This window comes from Seriola aureovittata, chromosome 11, assembly GCF_021018895.1.
Source record: "Seriola aureovittata isolate HTS-2021-v1 ecotype China chromosome 11, ASM2101889v1, whole genome shotgun sequence".
NCBI lineage: Eukaryota > Metazoa > Chordata > Actinopteri > Carangiformes > Carangidae > Seriola > Seriola aureovittata.
In genome coordinates, this window is record NC_079374.1 from 16,038,116 (window position 1) to 16,064,388 (window position 26,273).

At 39.8% G+C, this 26,273-nt stretch overlaps 2 protein-coding genes across 2 annotated transcripts; one reads left to right on the forward strand and one right to left on the reverse strand.

The window, feature by feature from the left end:
• Positions 1–4,838: 4,838 nt before the first annotated feature.
• LOC130177429 (collagen alpha-2(VI) chain-like) lies at positions 4,839–16,839 on the forward strand. Its single transcript, XM_056389172.1, has 28 exons — positions 4,839–5,099; positions 6,278–6,457; positions 7,701–8,311; positions 8,423–8,443; positions 8,567–8,632; positions 8,738–8,791; positions 8,923–8,967; positions 9,062–9,088; positions 9,183–9,209; positions 9,325–9,369; positions 9,464–9,517; positions 9,813–9,875; positions 12,010–12,072; positions 12,167–12,220; positions 12,315–12,350; positions 12,434–12,496; positions 12,937–12,999; positions 13,300–13,362; positions 13,508–13,570; positions 13,657–13,707; positions 13,787–13,885; positions 14,417–14,479; positions 14,590–14,625; positions 14,713–14,758; positions 14,869–15,021; positions 15,354–15,803; positions 15,897–15,935; positions 16,017–16,839. Exons 2-28 carry the CDS (start codon positions 6,292–6,294, stop codon positions 16,616–16,618), a joined length of 3,123 nt encoding a protein of 1,040 aa, XP_056245147.1. The 5' UTR covers positions 4,839–5,099; positions 6,278–6,291; the 3' UTR covers positions 16,619–16,839.
• xrcc5 (X-ray repair complementing defective repair in Chinese hamster cells 5) lies at positions 16,647–25,807 on the reverse strand. Its single transcript, XM_056389174.1, has 21 exons — positions 25,597–25,807; positions 25,201–25,314; positions 24,895–25,078; positions 23,787–23,835; positions 23,575–23,697; positions 23,023–23,202; positions 22,761–22,875; positions 22,343–22,481; positions 22,130–22,242; positions 21,973–22,035; positions 21,756–21,893; positions 21,567–21,657; positions 20,616–20,746; positions 20,220–20,416; positions 18,846–18,939; positions 18,660–18,729; positions 18,396–18,505; positions 18,035–18,131; positions 17,751–17,818; positions 17,564–17,638; positions 16,647–17,282 (listed from the first exon to the last, which is right to left on the reverse strand). Exons 1-21 carry the CDS (start codon positions 25,609–25,611, stop codon positions 17,268–17,270), a joined length of 2,181 nt encoding a protein of 726 aa, XP_056245149.1. The 5' UTR covers positions 25,612–25,807; the 3' UTR covers positions 16,647–17,267.
• Positions 25,808–26,273: the final 466 nt, after the last annotated feature.

The window sequence follows — 26,273 nt, forward strand, 5'->3', positions numbered from 1 at the left end:
GAACACGCCGCATTCACTCCCTGCAAGTTCTGCGACCACTGAAAATGAAAAGGAGCATTTTGAAGAGCTGCTCTTTTTTTGTTGAAGTGACATGAAATGAGGTATTATAGGTAAAGGTATTATAGAGAAGCTAGCAGCATCAACGGTCTGTCACAATGCTGGGAGAAATTGCAGGAGAGGCAGCCTTAACACTGATGGTCAGATTCTTCTTCTAAGTGAATGCAAAGACGTACATCCATCCTTTCTCTCCTGTTCAAGGTCAGGGGCTGCTGAAGCCTGATGCTGCTTTCATTGGGTAAATCAACACAGAAAAAACTCACATATGAGCAATTTAGAGGTTCCAGTTTAACTGATCTGCATGTTTTTGGGCTGTGGGAGGAACCTTACACACACACACACACGCACACACAGGAAGACACATTAAACAGGAAAATCTAGAGCTGAGATTCACATCCAGGACCTTCTTGCTGTGAACTGACAGGACCAACTGAGCTACCACCATGCCTCCAAGTAGGGACTTTAATTAATAAAAGAAACTCAGATAATTAATTTATCTGGGAATTTTTTTTATGTTTAAATAGACATTTACAAGAGTGGAACCAGATGAAAAGATGAAAGGCTTTCTGTTCCTCGCTTATCAAAAATGACCATTAGTAACAGACATGAACCCCACTGACGTGTTTTGTACAGCTTGTGTTCTCCCCCTGGTGGCTCATTCATGTACTGCTCTGGGCTACACTGAGAACACTGTACTTTCAGTTTAAAAGTGTGAAACCAGGCTGCTCTCTGTATGCACTTTCAAAAGATGTTTTGAGGCAGTTACAACTGTACACCTACTTTCATGTCTTTCTCAAGGTTATTTTCATATGACATATGAGAGTATCACCGGTGGACAGGGGAATGACTGAACAGTTAAGATGACTGCCAGCTGTAATGGAATTAGTCTGTCAAACCATAAAGGTGGAAAGTAACTCATTCACGCAAGCACATTTCATTTAAGTATCATTTGAAGGCACACAAAAGAACAACTTCATACACACAGTATTTCAGAGGAGAAAATTGCACTTATTGCAACCATCCATAGTAATATAATATAATAATAGTTGTTTAGGGCAGTACCAGGATCAGGTCACAAATCAAAACCAACACACCCCTCAAAGGTATCTTTTTTTTTTTTTACCATTTGGATTTGGATATAGAGAAGTTCCACCTCCACCAGCTGCAACATGTCGCCTACATATCATAATAGATATGTTAACAATGTTAATATGTTAATAATAGAGTATGTTAACATATGTATGTTATGTCATGTATGTTATGGTTTGGTTTTGATTCATTTACAATATTGTAATGCATTGTAATAATCCAGAGACAGACAACTGTCAGGGATAGAACGATAAAGTCCTAGTCTAAAGTCTCCCTTTGTATTTAACAATGGACTGGATGTTATCAAATATACCGGTGATGATATCTGTTATCAGCATACATTTTCAAACACTCATCAGTTTCATAAATGACAGTTCATTTCACCTAATCTGGTAAACTTGTTCCTCACTTCATGATGCGCAGCTCCTCTACCTGTGAATGTTCATTTGGATGCAGCAGACGTTTAAAAAGATGTTGCCCAGGGGTAAGACTCTCAGATTGCCTGCCTCTCTCTTAATCGCTCAGTTGCTCACTCAGCATCTCTTCAGAAATGCACCCCCACCCCCCTTCACACACACACACACACACACACACACACACTTAGGTGCTCTATAAACAGCAGCAGCGCTCTGTGATAGGCCAAATGATGTATCACTGCATTTCTTTAATTGAGCCCCTGATGAGGGACATCCTGGGCCTGCTGCCTTTAAACGTTGATAAACAGTGAATAACAAACACTAATGCATTCCTGCTGATAGTCACACAGTACCATACTCTCAAACTAGTAACAAATGCCTCTAAATGTCCAGTCCCAAAATACTGTCACATCTCCCCCTGTTGAACATGACTACCGTGTTATGTTTGAATTGTTAATGACTGTGAGCAGTTCAAAACACTGCAGCTTTACAGTGTCTGGAGAATTTCATTGAGTAAAATCTGGCTCTGGTAAATCATTATATCCTCTCCAGATTTGATGGGATTCTAGCCATTAATCCTGCTTGCTGAAAAATGTCTGTTTTCACACCTTGTTTATGTTTGTCAGCATAGTTTTTTTGTTGTTGATTGTTTTGACAGTGGACAGTTTGCCCTGCACTTGAGGAAGAAAGGATAAGATTTTGGGGGTGATGAAGAGCTGGTGTTTCCAATAGCTGCATCCCAAAAGTAATGTGCACAATCAAAGGACTAGATAACCAACAGATGGTTTATGTGAGGGTCAGGTCTTTTCATCTATTCTTTACTATCCTTACATGCCCTTGTCTGCAGACTTGCAGTGACCCCTCTCCTGATTTCCATTGTATAGATCTGCAGGGTTTTTTTTGTTTTGTTTTTTTGCCTTAATTATATAAATCACTGAGAATAAACTTAAAATATGTTTTTGCTTTATGTAATTCCTCTACGGCATAGACAAGATGAGCATACAACATTTATGGTAGGTGGTGATTACACAAATTATTATTGTAAACCTCTTTAGCAAACTATTATGTAACTAAAGGGAATGGATAATTACAGTAAAAAACTGCAGTGCAGTGTGAAAACACATTCATCTTAATAGTGAGAGACCTTGATCAGTGTAGCTATACACTCCTCAGCCTGTAAGTGCCCCTCACAGTGTTTTCGCCAAAGCATATATCTGCACGTGCTTATAATGCTAAAGTTAAATGAAGCATAAATCCCAGTCATCAGGTCCACTGAGTGACCTCGCCCCAGCTACTGCAGAGAGGACACATCTCTGCCCTTGATTCATTAAAAAATGAATAAAACCATAGAGGCATGAAAAGACAGACAGGTCATCTGTAATAATCTACAGAGTCTGAGAGCAAAGAAGTCCTTCAAGAGACAATGAAAAATTGATTGGCTGTGAAATCTAAGATCGTGCTGCAGCATCCATAGTGCAATCAGATGCAGAGGGCCTGCATGTGCTTTTTTTCTGCAAATATGCAAAGTTAGTAAGAAAGAAAATGAAATTACATTGAGTTAAAATTGGGTGATCTTAACAAGTTAAACACAAAAATGTAAAGATTTAAGTGGTGTCTGAAAATGATAGAGCATTCCGCATCAGTTATAGGTTGAAAAGAGCTGGTCTTCTATCTTGAGCTATCCCATAGAGTTTTTGACCACTTTTAGTACTACACAGCAGTTGCTTTGAGACTGTGCCCCTTGGGAAGGCATGGGGAGGGGGGTATGGGCATGTCACGCTTCATCCCAAAAATAAAATTAATGGGATTTTCAGCATTTTACAATTATCGGTAACAACTGATAAAATAAATGAATTTAAAAATGCCACTTTGGCTCTGATGCAGCATCCTGTCTCTGGTCCGCTCTGTTGTCTGGAGCAATGTCCCGCCCACAGCGCCATCTGATTGGTTACAAGTCACGAGTAATAACCTATCAAAGCTGAAGGCTACTGTGTACAGATCAGGTAAATGTTAGCTCCATGTTGAAGGTAAGACGGCAGACATCACTGAAGTTATAATAAACACTACAATCCTCTACAATGAAGTTAAAACAACACCACACTCTGAAAAACAAGTTCATCTGTCCGTTCCAGACACACCGAGCAAAAGACAGAGAGAGAGAGAGAGAAGCTAGCGCTAACTGCTAAGCTAAGGTAACTAGCATCTGAATAGCATGTAAACAACTGCTGAATTGGTGAAAGTCGCGAAAAGGTGCACAGAGCTCTGCGTGGTGGAGCAGAACTAGTTTAAATGTACAGCAGACAGTTAGACACTGTGATGAAGAAAACAACAAAATTTACTGTTCAGAGATGAGCAATAAACTACCAGTAACAGATACTCCATGAGACTGGAGATGAAACACTACGCTGTCTGCAGCATAGTGTCTCATCTCCATTACTCCACCAAACACAGTGAATGAGAAGACTGCGAGCATGTAAACATGAATATAAACAATGTAGGTTTCAAACTTTTAAGGAAAAAACAACAACTTTGCAGTTGTTTAATGAGCAAGGAAATACCTTTAACACAATTGTTAGACCTCAAAGATGAATGTAAACAATTAATGTAAACTGACTCTTTGTTTACAAGAAAATCCACTGGCAGAATATTCAACTTTAGTAAAAGTACTGCATTCAACATCCTTGTCAGTAAAGTATAGAAGCAATAAGAGCAAAATGTACCTAAAGTATCAAAAGTACAAGTGCTCCAAATGAAAGGAAATGGTCCTGGTGTGTTTTGTTATATCTTATTCATGTGGATTAAATATTGATGCACTGATGTGTTGTAGCCTATCTTACAGTTTTAGTAGGTCAAAGTTGACCTATTTAATTCACTGTAAATCTTGACCTATGAAAAAAAGTACTCAAGATTCAATGTTTGTTTAATTTGACCTGTGGTCAATAAAATGGTTGCAGACTCATTTTCTGTCAATCAGCTAATGGACTAATCGAATAGTGGCTTCGAACTATAAACTTTGGAGAGTTACAGCAGCTAAATTCCAATATGACATCTCTCTTGCTGTATAGTCTTGAAACATAAACAGAGAGTGAGTGCGTGCAGCTTTCTCCATGTAAGGATATGGAACAGTGGAGTTGATGTGTTTGTAAAGCTGCTGTTTGGACAGACTCAGTGACATTTATTCTGTCAGATCGGGCAGATAAATAGATTTTTGTATTTATTTAAAGCCACTTTATTTTCCAGAATTGTTCTTCTTGGTTATGGAGACTGTGCTGTCGCTGTTCTAAGTATCCAGCTGCTTTTTCACGCTCATCTAAACATCAAGCGGTGAAACTCCCTGCACGCGGACGCGCTCGTGCGTCATTTGAGAATAAAAACGGACGGCCCCTCGCGCCGAGCTGACCCTGACTGAGCCTGCTGATACGGAAACTCTGTGATTGAGATGATTATCCGAAGTTTACAGACTGTGGAAATTGCCTGAATTTCCTGACAAGTCTCAAGTCTGAGCTTGGATTTTACCTCCTCAGTCCTTTCGTCGCGGTGAGTAGGCTGCGACTTCATTTGAACTTAAAAGTTAAGTTTGGTGTAGCCTCATGTCTTGCGCACCTACTGATCCGCAGCGTTTAATATCAGATCTTTAGTCGTCTGTTTGTCTTCTCTTGATTTTAAAGCTGTACTTTAGTATGAAGAGTGAAATTATTCAGAGCACATATTGTGTAATAAGGCCAGGCCAGTGGATGTTAATGTAGACTTCTAATGGATGTAGGCTTTACTCCCATGTAACTTATTAGCAGCAAAATGTACTTAAAACGTCCTCATCATCCAGAATGGCCATGTTTAGGGCGTTATATTATTATATATCATAGTACATTGGACCATAGTTATTGATGCACTGTCCATAACCAGTATTTTAAAATTGTGGCTGGTTGAGGTGCGGCTAAATCAGATTATTTTATATTCTGTGTAACAGTGCATCAATTTTTTAAGAGGAGCTAATACTTTGGATGTAAAACTGCAAGTAACCTGTTATCAGTTAAATAAATATAGTGGAGTAAAAGGTTCTATATTTCTCTGTGAAATGCAGTAGAGTAGAAGTATAAACTAACATAAAATGGAAATACTCAAGTAAAGTACTTCAGTCCACCACTGTTTTCTTTGTGTTTTGATGTTCTTGACAGGAAATGGTTTGGAAAGCCCCGCTGTGGATTGCGGTTTCACTAAACCATCAGTTCATCAGATCATTTTTATTTGTTGATGTTGGTTAAAGGGAATTTTATGCGTTTCCAGATCAAGTCTTCCTCACCTATACAGCACACACCACTGTCTTAACAGCTCAAACAAAACAACTCTATTCTTATGGGAGGTTATTTCCCTACACAAAATCTCATCCAGGTCCTAGTTAGTCTTACTTGTGTTTTGGGGTTCTTGAGATTAAATAGATTGGAAACCCACCGCCCTGGATCTCAGCTTCACTAAACAGGTGGGAAGCAACAACCAGAAATTTCATTTCAGCCACAATTCAAATATTTTTTCCACACAGTGTGGTTATTCACTGTCATTGTTTAAAACAACGATAAACATTCCTCAGCTCTGTCGAGCCGCCTTCTGTGAAGTCTCACTTGTCTGACAGCTATTTCCTGCATTTAAAGGGAGCTTTGGAGTTAAAAGTAAGCCTTCAACAACTGTCCTGTCCACTCTTCTCTGTATTTATTTTTTAGGGGTTGCAGGAAAAATGGAGATGATTTCAGGGTTCATTTTTCTGTGTATGCTCCAAGCTGCAATCCCTCAACGTCTGACCCCTCGTGGGCCAAGGCCAATACCTGGGCAAGGTGACATTGGACCACCAACTCCACCTCCAATCCTACCTGAGCCCACACCAGAACCTGGAAGTTGTGAGAGTGAGTTCTACTGACTACTTTTCAGCTCAATAAAACATGATTATAATGTGCAAATTTTTGGGGATTTGCCCCACAAGAATATAGGCTTTTGTGTATTCAGTAGTGGAAGAAGTAGTGGTTGGAGTATTCAGATATTACTCCATTAAAAGTCTTGTATGCAAGATATTAATTAAGTTAAAGTAAACAAGTATTGGCAACAATATTAAGTATCAAAAATAAAAGTACTCATTATATAGAATGGTCCCTGTTAGTGCTACACTATCATATCATTGGATTATTATTACTGATACATTGACATGGTCAGCACCTAGAGTTTATTTTGATTGATTTATATACATTTTAGTTGTTAAATCTACAAGAATACATCAAAATGTATCAGCTTATCATCTGAAAAGTAGCTATTAACAAAAGCTTTTGAAAAAAATATAAATATAGTAAAAAGTACAATATTTCCCTATTAAATGTAGGGAACTTTACTGACTCAAGTAAAGTAAAAGTACCTCAAAGCCATACTTAAGTACCAGTGGTGGAAAAACTGTTTAGATCCGCTGCTAAGTACACAAAGAATGCTACACAGTAAAAATACTCCATTAACAATAAAGGGCTGGCATTGAAAAGTATAATCAGGAAAGTGTACTTAAAGTATCAAATACTCAATGCAGGAAAATTTCCCCTGTGAGTGTGAATTATTATATATTATATCATTAGATCATTATAACTCATTAATGCATTAATGTTTAAGCAGTTTTTTTCTGTTGTGGTAGGTTGAGGTGGAGCTAATTTTTAACTACTTTATGTAGAGCTGTGACATCTTCACATTACTTGTTTTGTCCAACCATTAGTACAAAGCTCAAATTTATTAAAAGTAAAATTGAATTAAACATTATAATTTTTATGAAAATTATTAAATAAGCATTAGATCTTCATAACTGAAAAACTAGTATCATATTTGATAAGCTCTTCTTATGTTTTGTATGCAAAAATCTTATATTTATAAAGTAACTAAAGCTGAATGAAAAGTATAATGTTTCCCTATGAAATGTAGTGGAGTGGAAGTATATAGTGGCATGAAAAGATTATACTCAAGTAAAGTACAAGTACCTCAAATTTGTACTTAAGTACAGTTGTTGAGTAAATGTACTTAATTACGTTCCACCACTGCATATAATACATTGTAATATGTGTCAAAGGCAACAAACTGTGCAGTAAAGGTACTTAAACTTGAGTCACTCTTCTCCTGCAGCTGGGATAATCGATTGTCCCATCAAGCTGTTTTTCACCATCGACACCTCAGAGTCCATCGCCTTACAGGAGTCCCCGATAAGTGTCCTGGTGGACAACATCATAGAGTTCACCAAGATCTTTGTCCAGAGGCTGGCCGATGAGGAGTACAGAGGCCAGATCCAGATCAGCTGGTCTATAGGAGGCCTGTATTTCTCCCAGAAGCAGGTTGTCTTCAGCCAGTTTACGACCAAAGAGAACTTCATCAGGAATCTCGGTGGGATCGTATACCTGGGCAAAGGCACCTATATCGACTGTGCCCTGAAAAACATGACCCACCATCTGACCCAGCACTACACAGGGAAGAGGGCTGCCCTCTTCTCTGTCGTCATTACTGATGGCCATGTGACAGGAAACCCATGTGGAGGGATGAAGGTGATGGCAGAGAGGGCCCGGGAGAAAGGGATCCATATTTTCTCAGTGGCATCGTCCAGACGAGTCGATGAATTAGCGATGAGCGAGATAGCCAGCTCCCCCCAGGGAGTTTACCGTGACGACTACATAGCTGTGGATATTGTTGACGGGCGACCAAAAATAAAGACTGAATCCATCGATCGTATAATACAGGCCATGGTGAGCCGAAATGTTTTTCCCTTGTTGCCTTGAATGATTGTGTTTTGATTCAGCTTTCATTACAGTATCACTATCAGGCACTTTTCACTTACTGCTGTCTTTTCTTTGCAGAAATATCAAGCGTATTTACAGGTAAGAATGATTAGATGTATACTATTAACAAGACTAGTATTTAAAAAAGGGGGTTTTGGATACATTGCTGCTTTTACGTATTACCACATTTAATATTGTTTTATTTTCCTCCTTGCTCTTTAGTGTTACAAACCAAAATGCTTCGAGTCTCCTGGGATGCCTGGACCAAAAGGGTTTCCAGGTCAGAAAGTGAGTAAGGGAAAACAAAATCAATACAATATATGAATGATGTGTGTATATTTCTGCTTGTACCATATATTTTGTTAAAATGTCAATATTTCTTCTTATGTATAGGGTGCAAAAGGAAACACAGGTCAACCTGGGCCAAAAGGTTACAAAGGTAGACAGGTAGGAAGTAGTAGAGAGAACATATGTCTACAGGAATTTAATAAAAAGCAAGTCATTGTTAAACTTTAAAAAATCTATTTAAACAGACTGTATCATCATTTTAATGCTAAATATAATTTACTATATTTCAGGGTGATCCTGGCATTGAAGGTCCAATCGGACAACCTGGTCCAAAGGTTTGTTCAGGCTGATAATTATTTTTGCTCTGTAGTTATCTAAGGTCCCTTTTGTTTAATCTCAGTAACATGTCCTTCTGTGCCTTTTTTACAGGGAGAGGTTGGTTTCAAAGGTGACAAGGTGAGAGCTAAACTTTATATTCCTGCTCTTCTGTTCCATTTGTCAAATTGAGAGAAGTTTTATTTGGATTAATACATCTGCTTTACCTCATCAGGGTGAAATCGGAACAAGTGGAGCCAAGGTAAATAATGTTTTTAATGTTATGCTTCCATACACATTTTCTTTTTATATCCTACTACACCCAACACTGTCAACTGTAGTCAAGTTTCTGTCTTCACTGACGTCCAAATTCTCAGGGTGCGGAAGGACAACCTGGCAGGAATGGAACCGATGGCCAAAAGGTGAGTTTTCATACAACACAGCAAAATGTACAGTTGACCATGACTTGTATATGCTCAGTATATTAATATATGATTGTTTCTCTGAAATCGTCAGGGTAAAATTGGCCGAATTGGAGCTCCTGGTTGCAAAGGTGATCCAGGTGATAACGTGAGTTTACTATTTATACAAGTTTATTTTTCGCATGTTAATGTCAAGGTCCTAGTATTTACTTTCATGTAAAACAGCTGTAGAACAGCTGCTACACATGTTAAATGTGATATATTGTGATTAAGGTGAGAACGTGGTGGTAAGATTATTAATAGGCCCGGTTCTATTCTAATCATCTTATTTAATCGTACTGATTAAAAGATGCATGTGGTTAGTTAAATTTTCAATCCATCAGCCACAGAGCTGTTTACTAGTTTACTTAACTACTGAATCATTTTGTTCTTGTCTCTTAAAGGGACCAAATGGTTACATTGGAGAAGTTGGTGACACTGGACCACCTGGTGACAAAGGAGTAAAGGTCTGTATTAAATCAAAACTAGGATCTTTTCTCTCCCATTAAATGAAGCTATTGAAAAAACAACATTTGGCCAACTTGTATCAGCCATGCAAGGAATTGGTACACTGCTGATTGCTGTGTTTTGTGTTGTTTGTCAGTCCACCACTCTGTCCAAGTGAAAGCAAAATATTTACAGTAACTGGAATTGATTCCCATGAAATTCAGTGGAGACCGTGGTAGGGCTTTAGTTTTTCCAGTGCATCCAAACTATGAGTGGACAGCAACTAGAAAAGGTAATATATTTGGAGGGAAATTTAAGCTTGTTTTAACTGAAAAAATAGCATATCACAGAGCCTTGAACTTGACTCTCATCTGTTAGAGCAGCTGAGCAACATGCTATGCCAGGAAAACTGTTTTTCTGAGGACGGACAGCCTTGTTCGAGACCTCTGAAGTTCTGTCCATCTCTAGTGTTTTTAGCAATTCAAAAAATCTAGTGTTGTGCTCATTCATTTTTGTTTTCATGGTTGGAAAACAACTGACCTATCAAACCTTTTCAAGGCAAATGAGGCAATCATCTCCATGAGTGTGGCTATCAATGCATCTATTCAATGCATTTATTCACAGTCGACTTACAAAAGTAACAATCCGCACAAAAATGTTAATTGCTTATAGCAACCACTAATGTGGCGTCTGCATCAACCAAAAATGATATTGATGAAGCAGATGTGTTACTCAGTGAGGATTGGTTAGGGCAAAATAAAACTACTCCCAAACAGATATCACCTAACGCGAACACTACGTTAGACTGAATGATAAAGTAAAAATAAAATCACAATTCAGTCTCATTAACAAGCTAAATCAAACAAGGGACCTATTCATTGTGAGGCAACAGTGAAAATCATTGACCCAACATGCCTCCAATGCAGAGTGATCTGCAGAAGCACACACCTTCCTGAAGAGAAGTCGAGCTAGCCAACACCACACACCTGTGTGAGCTGGATAGTCAAGGGAAAGCACAAGGTTGTGAGGGAGACACGACAGTTCTCATTCAGACAGTAACTGCCCAAAATTACAGCTCACAGCTGTTAGATTTCAACATTTGTGTGTGGCAGCAGGTTGATGAACATGGATGTTAACACAGAGTTTAAAGACTTTTAAGTTAAAAAGGGGGAAAAGTGAAAGATTCTGTTTCAGTGGCAGTGAATGAGAGGTCTCTCCAAGTAACATATATCAATTACAAACAAATGAACAAAGTTTTCTATGTGGAACTAGTTAGTGAGATTAAGTGAGACTACCATGTTAACGTTAACATTAGTTCAACTGCTGAATTCATGTATTAATAAACAGGAAACCTCCTATTTCAAAATGTTAATGATTGCTAGCTAGGTTTTAAGTGTAACTTTTTATAGTTTTTAAATATAAACAGCATATAATGTACATACTTTTTATTCAACTACATTGTCAATTAGAGTTAATATTGGAGTTTATTAGGATTAATACTGTGAGCAAAATGGGCTTTTTGGCTATTTATGCACTTTGGTTGACCTTTCTGTAGTTCTTTTGACTGAGTTCCCATATCTCTGACTTGGAATTACAAACAGCAGGCTGAATGGTTTTGCACATGATTACAACCTGAATGGGGTTACATGAATGTGGCCAAAGCAGCGGAGGCTTTGAAATACAGCTTGGTCGAATCTTGACTCAAGACTGACAAGCTTAGGCTGAGATATTTTAAAGTGGCCATTGCATTGAGGATAAACCGTGGATGTATTATTGATGCAGTGCTCCACAATAGTACCCTCTTCATGTCAATCAAAGTTTTTCATCCAAGGATTTCAGGCTTTCAAATTCGTGGCCTACACCCACATGTGCATTGAAGCCTGGCTGACTGCCCAAACAGAATAACACAAAGTGTATATTTTGAGATGACGCATCCTGGCTTTTAAGTGTATATTCATCCTTATGGTTCAAATTCAGTTTCTAAAGAGATTATTTTGAAGAGAAACTTTTGATGTTTAATTGTTTTTGTCCACTAATGGCAAAGATACCAGAATAGCAAAGTTTTCTGTCCATCCACTGGGGCTGTAGACTTTAAGACATGTTAAATGTACATTAGCTAATGTCTTCAGTAATGTATTTTTATTTGTTGCTTAGGGTAATGATGGCCACCCTGGGAAGTCTGGGCGCACTGGTCCTCGGGGTGCACAAGGACCAAAGGTAACCTTCAAATTAAAATACCACTGAAATATCATTCAGAAATGAAGGTTTTTATTTAAAGGGAGAAAAACTGGCCTGAATTTTTAATCCATAGGGTGAAAAAGGAAACCCTGGAAATCCAGGGCCAGCGGGAAAAAAGGGTACTCCGGTACAGAGGACATTTATTTCTTCATATAATCACTTCTGTTCTACTGTAAGTTGTTACAAAGCTGACTCTGAAATAAAACTATTAACTCTCGCAGGGGTCTATAGGCTTACCAGGACCTAAAGGCGTAGAGGTATGTCAAAGACTCATTTTTCTACTTTTAATCAAACTTTTTTTGTGAGAATGTAGCAATGATTTTTAAATAAATGTTAACAGGGAAGTAGAGGAGACTCTGGTAAAAAGGGAGCACCAGGACTTGATGGGCCAAAAGGAGAGAAGGTAAGTTCAGTGCTATATATATATATATATATATATATATCACTCTCACTCTCAATTTCATCTAAAATAGGACTCAACTTACAGTAGTGTTTTGAAAAAAAAATTCTAAAGAGAACAAGAGGGAAAGAGAGCTAGTGATCTGAAAGCCAAGTAACAACTTACTCTGACAAATAAGTTTTGTTGACCTTACTTGAGATTTCAACATCATGACAAGTTACATGAGTTTCAAAACTCCCTGAAGTTTTATCCTTCCAGAGAAAGATCATAAACACATGCCTAGAATAATTAGCCTCTGTCCGTACAGAACACTTCCTAATCAGATTCTCAGGAAAATTCTCCTGAATTACCATTAATGTGTCTCAATGCCTGTTGTGTTTTGTATTCACTGGTTGATGATTAATGGTGTGGTGCAAATCCTGACACATTCATTTATTTTCGAGGGAGAACGTGGGCCACAAGGAGGCAGAGGTCGGACCGGGGAAGACGGATTCAAAGGCGCTAAGGTGAGGGAATTGTGCTGTGGGTGGATTTTGGCAGAGCGATGACTCAGCAGCTTCTGAAGAACTCAGCAAGTGTTCTGAGACCTCTGATATGGAAGTTAAGGCTTCATGTACTGGGTATCCTGCCAAAATAGCCTGAGTCTAAGTCTGTTATGATGAACAGTTTTCCAGGGAAATTGTTCTGCAGAAAATGTGTTCAGTGGCCTACTGTTCATTGCTAAATTCCCATCAGCATGAGTACTCTGTGTGGGCTGCAGTGAAGGTGATGTGCGGTAATGTTTTTTGTAACCCTTACTCTTCCAGGGAGACCAAGGACTACCAGGACCGAGGGGTCAGCCAGGAGAAGCAGGGGCAACAGGAGCAAATGTGTGTTGTTTATCATACATTATAGTGATCAACACCAACCGTTTCTGGTTGGAGTTTCTGCTTTAAGGGTATTCTTAACAAAATATGTGTAAAATAAACTGTAGACAGTGCATCTTTCATTGAAAGTGATCGTTTGTGGTTCCAGGGCACCAAGGGAAATCCAGGAGATTTGGGACCAAGGGGAGATTCTGGACCCCCTGGACCAAAGGTGGGGCAAAGAGTTCAACTTTTGTGATCATCAAATTCAGTAAAAAATTGCAGTGTTTGATGATCATTATTTTTTTTCCTCTAAAGGGAGACAAAGGAAGACAAGGATTCAGCTATCCTGGGCCTAGAGGACCCACTGTATGGTTCTATGTTTACCACATCAAACTTTTGCATGCCTTAAATGTTTTTATTTGACTCTAAAGTATTTCTGCCCCAGGGAGACAAAGGTGGTCCAGGCAGGAGAGGATTCGGGGGGGGCAGAGGTGACTGTGGTGCCAAAGGAGATCCTGGAGACAAAGGACCTCCAGGAAAACCTGTAAGATTGATCAATCAACCAAACAAGCAAGTAGATGAACAAAGCCAGGATAGAAATCCATTTAGCTCTGGTGCAACAGAACTACTCTGGACATGCAACCCTTAAAATATTTGCTGTGCATACTGCTCAGCCTCAAAGATTTTAAATGGCAGATTCACCCAAATTATGAAAAACATTATCACTTAACAGTAAAGGTATCTACCCATGCAGATAGGTTTCATTTTACTGCCCAGGTCTTAAGATACTGATTCTTTCTGAATTTTCTCCCACCCTCTAATACGATTGAGTGAAAGGAATTTGATGCTCACAGCACTGAATAAGTCCTTTTGAAAACTCAACAGCAATGTGTCTTTGCAAAAACAATGTCCCATGCAGTTGAACAATCCACAGACCTCACTGTGATCACTTTTCATTGGGACCTTTTCCCCAGTAGAAAGATGTTCCAGAAATCAATTCCAAAACAGAACTTCCAAAGAAACATAATACTATGCAGAAAAACAAGTCACTTGCAGTGAAAAATTTCTTTTTTAGGGGGAACCAGGTGAGCCAGGTGGGCCAGGAGAAAGAGGACCCAGAGGAAAACCTGGAACTGATGTAAGCAACTGAAGAATCACTTAAATAATGACTTGACCATGCATGCAAATTTTGAGATCCAATTGCATTGTTTTCTCTCTCTCTCCCTCTCTCTGCATGTGTGTGTGTAGGGTGGCCCAGGACCAGCGGGTGACCCTGGGCTTAGTGTGAGTAAACATTACAGTTTTGTTAATACTACATTATCTATATCTCTTTGGTTGTATTACATCTAACCCGCATACTTGTAACTGCAGGACTGTGATGTTATGACTTACATCAGGGAGACGTGTGGTTGTTGTGGTAAGCAGATATCCCCACCGTCATAAAGACATGCAGTGTGAGTGCGCTGAGTTAACGTTTTGTTGTCACTATCTTTCCATGCGATGAATAATGTTTGTCTTTTGTCTCAGACTGTGAGAAGCGTTGTGGACCTCTGGACATTGTATTTGTAATTGATAGCTCTGAGAGTGTTGGGCAAACAAACTTCACCCTGGAAAAGAACTTTGTTATCAACACCATCAACAGGCTGGGCAATATGGCCAGCGACCCTGCGTCACCAACCGGTACGGTCAAGCTAAAACACAGCACAGACATCACTGTAAATCCTTTTGCAGACAGAGTTTCAAGTGACAAGAGGTAGAGGTTGCCATAAAAGATTAACCATTTCCAAAGACTGAATCACTTAATCCACCACTGAATATACAGTTAGAGCCAATCATTTTTGGAAAGCCCCCAGCGCTCTTCACTAACTATACAATAGCAACAAAGTACAGATTGTCAGTGTTGCATATTTTTAGCCATCCAAAGTGTTAATAGTTAATATTTCAACTTCATGTTATAAACATTGTAAAACATACAAATTCTTTGTACTTCCATACATGTCTACGTCTTCTAGGCACGAGAGTCGGAGTTGTACAGTTCAGTCACACCTTTGAGGCAATTCATCTCAGTGACTCGAGCATAAACTCCATGTCTGCCTTTAAAACGGCAGTGAAGAACCTAAATTGGATTGCTGGGGGCACCTTCACACCATCAGCTCTCAAGTTTGCTTATGATAACGTCATCAGGAACAGCAAGAGGGCCCAAGCCAAAGTATCCGTGGTGGTGGTCACAGATGGCCGCTATGACCCGAACGACAACGAGACACTGCTTCCTTACCTTTGTGGTCGCAGCAATGTTGTGGTGACTGCCATTGGGGTAGGTGATATGTTTCAAAAGCAACACGATGATAATATCGTGGGGTCTATAGCATGTGGCAGGAGGGAACGTGTCAAAAAGATGAAGAATTTCGTTGACTTGGTGGCTGAGGACTTCATAGGATCAATAGAGACTGTGCTCTGCCCGGGTAAGCCTGTACCAATACACTCAACAGGATGACAAAACTGGTCCATCTTACCATTTGTCTGACCTAGAGTATGTCCATGTGATTCCCTTCCAGACCCAGTGATTGTGTGCCCTGATCTCCCCTGTATAAGTGGTAAGTGTTAGTCATGGCTAGAATCTATATTCAGTGTTTAAATGGAGTGCAGCTAAGTGAGTGATTTTTCTGTCCTTATAGAACCTGATGTAGCTCCATGTGTCGAGCGGCCGGTGGATTTGGTGTTTCTACTAGATGGCTCAGAGCGCCTTGGGACGGTGAACTTCCAGCAAGTCCGTGAATTTTTGAGGAAGGTGGCAGAAAGACTGGGACTGGCCCGGAGCAAGACTGATGGTATGCGTGCCCGCTTAGCACTCCTAGAGTTCGGCAAGGAGAACGAGAACCACTTAGCCTTCCCTCTCACACACGACCCTGCCATCATCGAAGACGGCATAGCACGCTTGCCTTATCTGGATTCTTCCTCTAGCGTGGGGCCTGCCATCTTTCACACCATCAACAACATCTTGGGTAGACAAAATGTTCGCAACACAAGACCCAATGCAGAGCTTTCATTTGTTTTCATCACAGACGGCATCACTGGCAACAGCAACCTGGACGAGGCAGTTAGTGCGATGCGTTCTGCACAGGTTGTCTCCACGGTGATAGCCACTGGAAGTGACGTTGACCAAGAAGTCCTAACAAAGCTGGCCATGGGTGACCAGAACGCAATCTTTAAAGGAAAATTTATGTCTGATCTAACCCGGTCCAGTTTATTTGACCGTTTCATCCAGTGGGTATGTTAAAGAGAGATCATGCTCATGTGGACATGCGTATCATGCTGGTGCTACTGCTCTTTATCTAGCATTTTAAACACAGGATTCTAGTATGCACTGTACAATTTTCAAATGTTACTGCAACTGTATTCATCAGTATTGTGTCATACAAATACATAGTACAACAAGTTGAGCATTCTTCTACCAACAAGCTTTACTGATCAAAGATAATAAACTTGCACTTTGTTGGACACTGAAATCCTGTCTTTTGTAAAGTCCCAAATGTTACTAGTGCACATAACTCCTGACATTAAAAGCAATCACTGTAGCCAACATTAATACTCATTACCATGGAATTATAACAGGACGTTCATAAAATTTACTTTGAGATTAGACATTTCAGACAAAACATATGTAAGCCGTCAACAGTTTTGGTAAATGCTAAACACAAGAGTCGTCTTCTTAAAACAGTACGGGTGTAAACAACAGTTAAGTAAACACTTCTCTGTGCAGTATTGCATGTAGTTACTCAATATCACCAGTTGCAAAGTATCAGGGGTCTCCAAGCTGGAGGCAGAACAATGGATGTCTGAATTGGTTTGGTTTGGTCGGGATGAATTATAGCATTCTTCTCATTTCTCTGCATGTTCACTGCAGACACTCCCATTGCCTCCCCTTCTTACATCATGTCCAGCTGCAGAGGAAGAGGAAAAAAAAGGAAGTAAGACTGGAGAGTTTATATTAGAAGTCTCAACCGCCCAGACTCATTATCAGACGCTCATTGAGTCATATCCTGCAGAAACAGAGGAAATAGTTTTGGTGATGTATCTCTTAACACAGATACAAAGATACTCATACCACAAAAAGCCCTGCAAATAAAATGATCAATTTATAAAAATATATTTGACTTTGGGGCACATCAATTAAATTTTCAAAACCTGAAAAGGGTCACAGAAAACTCACACCAACACTTACCAAGTCATCAACATCTCCTGTGTCTTCTGCTGGTGGAGCAGCCACCTCTTCCTTCTTCTCCTCGGCAATCAGAAACTGAGGAAAAAGTAGGCTTCAGTCAGTAATATGGACTGTCTCAAAATCACCTTAATTTAAAATATTCAGTGGCTCGTTTCTCAACAAAAATTGGAAATATCTTTTAAGTCACCTGATTAGCTTCGTTTTTGGACACGATGCTTCCTTCAACCTCGTCCTTGCTGATCAAAGTTATGGCATCTGTCGAACAGCAATAATTTACTCCACAAACACTGAACTCCTTTAGGAGACTTGTGATTCAGGCTGCGGGGCATTTTTAAGCATCCCTCAGCTCCCATTTTTGTGTTATTTACTACTATTACTATTTACTTTTGCACTAAAGAAACTATGCAAATGTCATCTCATTCCAAGGGAGGAATGATTTGAGAGAGCCCAAAGTAAAGAGTGTTATCATACCTTGAATAAGCAGGTCCCAGAAGACCTCCAGCCCTCTGTTTGGGATGCTCCTTTTCAGGGACTGGAGGTAGCTATTGTACAGATCAGCATTTCCCAGCTGAATTACGAAAGACATGAAACACTCAAAATCCATTTATAAGTCTCCTAAAAGCTCACATCTATATGCAGACATATAAGCGCACACTCTCACAAGAATTGGCCTCGGTTCAAGTCACAAGAAATGAAATAGACTCACTGTAATCTCCTCAAAATGACTCAATCTCCATGCAGTCTGATATTTTAATATAATTTCACACAAACTCTTATATGGAAACCCCCACATCATGCATTTCCCATTGGAAGACAGTGAGTGTTTATTTACCTTAACGGACTGCTCTCTAAAAGCCTGGATACAGGTGATGCTTTTCATGTAGTACTGTGTGTTCTTGTTGCTAAGCAACTGCTCTATCCTGTGAGTCAGTTGCTGACAGGCTGGGAAGGACATAGGGGTCACCACAACCAAACAAAGAGATAAACACAATTACAAGGGCTGAACATGAGTCAGAACAATTTATAAAAGAAGAACTAGAAAAATGTTTATCGGTCCAGCTTGCCAAGGAAAAAGGACAGAAAAAGTGGACCTCACCATCTCCAAATGGAATACTCTTCCTCTTGATCAGAGTGCGGAAGTCTCGGGCTGGATCCACGCTTCCCACCTGGTTAAGTGTTTAATATTAGTCACTATTAAAGTGAAAGGGAAATTTTAAAGAATGCCGTGTGACTTTATTTGAAATAGCTGATTTTTGGTGATAATCTCTCCCCTGATTCTCACCGAAGTAACAGAGCCTTCAGCAATGTCAGCCAGGTTATACTCCTCCTCCTCCTCTTCATCTCCTTTTACCTTCTTGGCATCCGGCTCCTCAGAGCTGTAAATCACAAAAGGGTCAGTTACAATACTGAAAATAGTTTTGTAAACTATTATTTTAGTAATCAGTAAAACTTCAGCCACACACCCCTTCAATGTTACAACAATGACAACCAGACACCTAGAGATGGGATCACACCAGCTGTGACACCCCTCAACATGTTGATGTTCCAAACCACGAGTGCTGAGTTATCATTAGAACATTATTACATGAGTTCTCATGGGTCAGACCACACCCATCTTCATTTTGATCTCAACTACACATCAGTAAGGTTTAGTGACTGCACCTTGTACGGCTGTTATGTTATGTTATCACATTGACAATATCTGTCCACAGACAGACAGACATAAAATCCTGCCAAAAACCGCCTCCGACTACGACTAGCTGTGGAGAAGCCGGCCCAGTGACGTGGGGCTCTCTCAGTTGTCTGACTAATGCTCGTTGGGTTTTTTGATAATAGAGATTTTCAGAGTGAAGTGGCAATTTTTGGTGCGTTTCAATGAAAAATCTAATACATTACAAAAATGCCTTAGTGAGATGAGATGAGAAAAGTAGCATTGGTTGCTGGGTAACAGTTGGTGACTGATGTTGGATGGAGTATTTAGGATTACCTAAAATAAGATAGGAGTTAAGGATTTTAACGTTAGTTAGGATTTGCCTCTGTAATACAAACTGGGAAAAATACTATCTTATACTCTTCCATTCTTAACTTAAGATAGGACATTTCTGTAATATGGCCACAGGACCACATTTGACATGATCTCTCACACACAGACAGACACACACACAGACACACAGACACACAGACACACACACACACACACACACACACACACACACAAACACACACACGAAAACTTGTATGCCTCCACCAACTAGTCAAGTTGCGGGAGATATGGTCATATGGTCATATAGATATTGAATAACGTCCAGTTTGTGTAAAACTTTATGATGTCACTGTGAAGTTTACCTTTGAACTTTTAGATATAAAGTGTTCTAACAGACATTTTATATCCAAACAGTTATGGCCAAACCATAATGGCTAACCTTGGCCATTGACCACCAAATTTTAATCAGGTCCCAGTCAAGGTTTGTGCCAATTTTGAGGAAATTCCCTGAAGGTGTTACCAAGATATCGCGCTCACAAGAATGTGACAGACGGACAGATGGACAAGCCAAAAACGCAATGCCTCTGTGCGGGCAATACCAGCCACGCTGTCACGACAAACAGCCTCGTCCATGACATTTAAAGACCCACCACCATACTCAATCAAACTTACTCTTTGCCAAAAATCTGAGCACTTGTCTTCAATTTCTTTTTCTTCTCCACTTCCGTTAGAGTAAACTTCCTTTTCATCTCCTCTAGTGGAGCTCGGCAACGTTCATTAATGACCTCAGGGCACTCTAGAGCAGCCTTCAGCCACGGCTCCATGGGGGGAAGGGGGGTACCGGGGTTTACTGCTCGATGATGCAGACACTGAAAGAAAGGTTGAGTAAAGAAGGCGAGACAGATGGTGACTGAGAGAGATGCAATTCTGGTTGGGTATCAACAGCCGCTAGCTGATGAAGCTCTATTCAGGCAGATGAAAGCTTTTTGCATCTGTCTCACTTTTGCCATCTGCCCCAACTCAGATTAGGAGTGTTGTATATCTGAAATACAAAATGTACTGCAGTACCTGGAAGTGTCTCTGGAAGGCAGGGTTTGGAATGTGGTGGACCTTGAACATGTCCTTTTGTTCTCCGTTCTCATCTTCCTCCACCAACATCATGGAGTCAATCAGAGAGTCCACAGCAGACAGCTGAGTGTCTGGGGAAATCACATGTTACTCAACACTACATTCAAGTCTATTCCCCCATCGATGCATACCACAAAAAAGCCCTGCAAATAAAATGATCAATTTATGATGAATTTATTATTAAACTACCCAACAGCATATAAAGTCAGTCAATCAGTGCAATTCCAATACATGTATAAATATACCACTCTGAATGAAGCCATTTTACATTTTAGTACTTTAAATTTTGATACTTAAAAGTACATGTTCCTGCCGATACTTCTGTACATTTATGTCAGGAAGACTTAGAATGCAGGGCTTTTATTTGTAATCGAATATTTTGGATATTGGTACTTTTACTTCAATAAAATATCACAATAACTTCTTCCACCAGTGGCAGTCAGTATCAGTCATGGAGGTCTGAATCTGTGCCATATGTATATGTAACAGCAGCTGCATGTAGGCATGCCGACGTGTGCCATCTACAGGCAGCAAAAGTGGAGGTGCAGTGCTAAAACTGCAGCAGCTTTTATTTTCTGCGCCTGTAGGAGGCAAAATGGACATGTTTACATCCGCAGGCCTAAGCAGGAGGATTAGTCCGACACAGAAAAGACTCCTGTGGCAAAGAATCTGCTGCATGTTAAACACGAATGTGCAAGCTTGTGCGTGAATTACGGGCCCCATTCCATGAGGTGCTTCAGATTTAGAAAGAACTTACATAACGTCAGCTGTGAGGATGAACCAGAGCTTGTGCCACACGAGTGAAATCTTTTAACCAAGTTCAATACTGTCAGTGCTTTTGAAGCAACAAGAGTTAATACTTTGAATAAACATGACATGCAGAAACCGTACCTGATGGAGTTAACTTTTTGTTGTTTTCAAGAGAAGGAAATGTGAACTGTCTGAGGTCTTCTGTGAAGGGCAGTTGGACGTACATTAGACACTATGGAGGGCGAGAGATGGGCCGTCACCTCTGTACTATTTCAAAAAGGTTGAGTGAATAAACTTGAAAACAGCATGTTTAGGACTCTATTATCTCACCTCATAGTCCTGCTTGATACAAGGGAAAGCTGCTCCGACTTGAGGGTTGCTGCGTCGGTCATACGCATAACGGACAATGGCCACCATTTTGAGCTCATCCAATGCCCGGATGACAGCGGACAGTGCTACTCCTGCATGCTGCTCAGACACAAGCATGTCAGTATCAATGTATGTATATGTAGACACAAGCAGTGTATCCGGTTCTCTCTATTCTCACCTCATCGTCCCTGGCAGCAAACAACTTGATGACCTGACTTCCCATGAACTGATGACGATGTACCTGTAAGCAGACAGTAAAAAGAAACGCAAAGTTGTTTTACTTGAATGCCTTTTAGATGTCACATTTAATCACACTGTCATAAAAACTACAATACCATGCTCTGTTTGGTAAAGCCCAGAACAGCAAAGCACTTCCCATCGTGCTTGTATTTCATCTGCTCTTGATCCACTTTGGAGAAGGGAACAATGTCACTTCCATAACGAAAACCTGGGAAGGGAGAAAAAGTGGACTTAAATTACAAATTAAGTCAGTGTGTGATTTCACTGGGTGCTGAGGGGTAAACTCTGATTTCAAACCACTTCTTCACCTTGAATGGTATCATCCTTTTGCACCTCTGTCTCGTTGTCATCATCCAGACAGTAGACAGTCTCTCTCTTCACGTCCTCTTTCATGGTGGTTTGAGCCTCAACTGTAATCCACATCTTCTTCAGCTTCTCCTCTGTCACCTGTTGGACATCACGAGTAGTATTTGTGGCAGACGAAAGCTTCTGGTTTCCTTAGCAATGCTATGTGACTATTATTGATGATCTATGCTCTGTGTAAATTTGTCTAGTTGTTTGTAGTGATGGAGCAGCTTAAAAGCTTAAAAACTACAGTGTTATGACTACACATGGATATGCAGTCCACAATTAAGACAGGACAGGATTCAGCGCTTGTTCACCAGCCAATGACAACTGACTTTTCAATAAAGCTGTTGTGGTAAGTGCACTTCACAGTCAACTTACAGCTTTATACCCAACAACACGTATGGACAGAGAGCTGCCAATCGTCAGCTGACAGGGCCAGGCCATGGGTCTCCTCTCAATCCGCTTGAACATGCACAGCTGCTCGATTGCATTCCTACAGCAGGAGCGAAGTGCAAGGAAAGCAAAGTTTATGGCGTTAACTACTTTTGAATGTAGAAAGAAATCCAAAGACAAACAAGAAAAAAAAGTTGAAGTTAGACACACAAACTAATTATCCGGTGTTTAATAAGAGCTCTCCAACCTGAATGTATAAATTTGATCCAGACCGTCCTCCTCATCCAGACTTAGCAACATGTGTTTCATCATGTCCAGGCCCTGCCTCTGTTCCCCGGACAGACCTTTGCCTGTCCCTGGGTGACTGTGGCCCCTTCCGTTCGCATCCCCTCCATCCTCCTCATCCTCCTCCACAGGGAACGGCAAACTGGTCATGTAAACATTCAAGAAGTTGCATAAAGAATCATAAAAGTGACCAAATGTCAGGAAACTAGCCAGATCAGTTTAACATCAAAAAAGCTTTGATAAGAACACATTTTATCCACAGTGACTTCTGACAAGTGCACAATAAGTGTTAAATGACTCAAGACAAAGGTGCCTGAGTTTGAAGATATGCAGAATAAAATAAAATAAAATGTACATTATTTTTTAAAGCAAAAAATGAATCAAATATTGTTAAAATGTCAGCTACCAGCAGAATAAACTATAGCTCTCAAATAGCCTGATTTTGTTGCTGTATCACATATAGCAATAAATATTAGTTTTTAAATTACACATTGTTAAAATGCTTGAACCTTACAAGAACTGCAAGGTGATGCCAGCACGTTTAAGGTTGTCAATAATAACATCCAGCTGGTCTGAACTGGCCTGGGTGCTGAGGTCAGTCAGGAGGGCAATGTTGAGACGATCATACTTCTTCCCACTGAAAAGAAATCCCAAACACAATCTCAGCCACACCAGTAATTTATTCAGCACAGTGAAGCTGATTATGAGATACAGACAACCTCTTACCTGGTTGCTGTCTGAAGGAGATCCATGCAGACAACAAGCGCATCCAGCCCTATTGAACAGTGGTTAGGGAGCTAACATTATATTACATATCATTCAGCTAGTAAATTTACAGGAATTAGATCACACATATTAAGATTCACTGTCAAAAATAGGCACAAATGCACTTAAAATTTGCTGTCCAGTCAAATGTTTATAGGTTGTCCACTTTAGCTTGGAGCTTTTGACTGATGGGACCAAAGAGCTATACTTAGGTCATGTAAAGCATTGACACTTGAGCAAGTTCTACTTGCTGAGTAAGGCCGTGGAATCGCTAGAAAAGTGGACTTTGCATTTAAATTATTTACCACCGATAAGAATAAATTTCCATTCTCATGTTGTTTTTGTTGGAAATATTCCACAGACATCAAAGCCCACACACATCCTTGATCTACCCACACTGGTATTTTCAATTACTGCGCCTATACAGACATCTACTCAGGCCTATTTGGATATGTACGGCTCATTTGGGCATATAAACGGAGATGAGCAATTAGTAAATTGTTAATCACACCTGTGCTTTTCCTGCTATGACAAGTTGCCTGCAGTGAAAAGGTTCAATGAGGGGCTTTCAGGAAGCCCTTTATTATTACAACGGGTTTGAAGAAAAAAGAAAAATCCCTGGAAGTTATGTAGCATAGCATGAAGTGAATGATATCTTTAAAAGCCTCTATCTTAGAACATGTAAATTAATATCACAATGTCAATATTTATTGTAATGTAATACATCTTCTGAAAAAACTAACCCAACTGAACTAACAACCCAACAGGTGTGTTTGTTTTGGCTGATTCAGAAAATTAAATATCTCACAAAATAAGATCACATTGGTGTAAAATCACAAAATCCCCCAAAAAATTCACAAACAATAAGCGACTCATGGTGAGTCTGGTTCAAGTCAGCTCCTAACACCAATCAATGCTACCTGAGAATGAAGATTGTTATTTGTATCTGCATATAACTAATTCTTCCACTGCGACATTCAGTTTGTTAGATTAAATTCAATTTCAAGCCTATATACCTTAAAAAACTGATTTTTTTTAAACATATTCAACATTTCAAGCAAAAGGATACAATCCACCTGCTGACTCTCTGGCTGGATCTGATTCTCAATTTCCTCCAGTAGGTCAAAATCAGGCATCATGATGTTGCGGTGGACGGTGATGTTCTGGTACTGGCCGTCCCGGGCCAGAGGGTTTTTGGTGGAATCGGTGCCAAAAAGAACTAAAGCCAGTTCATCCTTAGTCTCAGCAAAAACCTGTCAGAAGACAAAATACATGTCCAGTGTGCATAAAAGATGACAGACACTTCTCATGATAGTAGTTTTGATGTGTTCATTGTTATGAAAAATGGATAAAATGGATAAATGGATAAATGTACCTGACGCTGGATAAACTTCTGGATGACTTTTTTGGCGAGTTCAAAGGGAGGCTCTTCACCCGGGGCAGAGTTCGACATGGAGAACCCCACATCCATGCACAGCACCAGCGCTGACTACAGAGAGTAAACAACACAACACACACAAGTAGATGTTTTAATTTTTCATGTGTTATTTTAAGGCCAATTGTTCCCATGTTGTCACAGCTACTAGAGACTGAGTTTGTATTCATTCAACACGGGGCTAGTCATTCAGTTTCAACGTGTCTCAACATGTTCACTCGTCTGAAATTTGTGACAACTACTTATTCATCAAAAAAACGTTACTGAACACTAACGCTGTTTGTGGTGATTACTTAATCAATTTCATTTCTAAAAATTTAAAACAAGGTAACTTACTTTAGCCCCTGCCATCTTTCTTTTTCCCTCCTGTGTCACTCTGTTATGGCTCCGGAGAGAAACTGTTATCGGTTCAAAAGAGGTTCGGTAATAATTGTTCCGCAGTTGTCTCAACGAGCTTCGCACAGATCTATAGGGTCGGCTGCCCACCGTAGTTTAGGATATACCTGCTCACAAAAACCATGGATGTGTTAGTGGAGCCGTGGCCAGCTGTGATAATGATATTGTTATTCGTGGTCTTTTTGAGTTTATGAGGTGCCATAAGATATAGTTCAAACGCCCCCTAGCGTTTCACATACCACTGCACAGAGTGAAATTATACATGGTGCAAATCGACTAGCGGCTAATTTCTGGCCTGTTGCCAGGATTTCAGGAATATTGAGGTCAAATAAAAATACTCATAATTAAGTTAATGAATAAAAACATAATATCCATAGAATAAAACTGTTTAATAAATTGGATTTTCCATTTCTATTTATTTATTTTATAAGTTGTCTTTCCCCACATAAAGATAAGAAAATAAGGTCGGTACATACAACCCCAATTCCAAAGAAGTTGGGACATTGTGTAAAATGTAAATAAAAACAGAATACAGTGATTTGCAAATCCTTTTTGACCTACATTCAATTGAATACACTACAAAGACAAGATATTTAAAGTTCAAACTGAAAAACTTT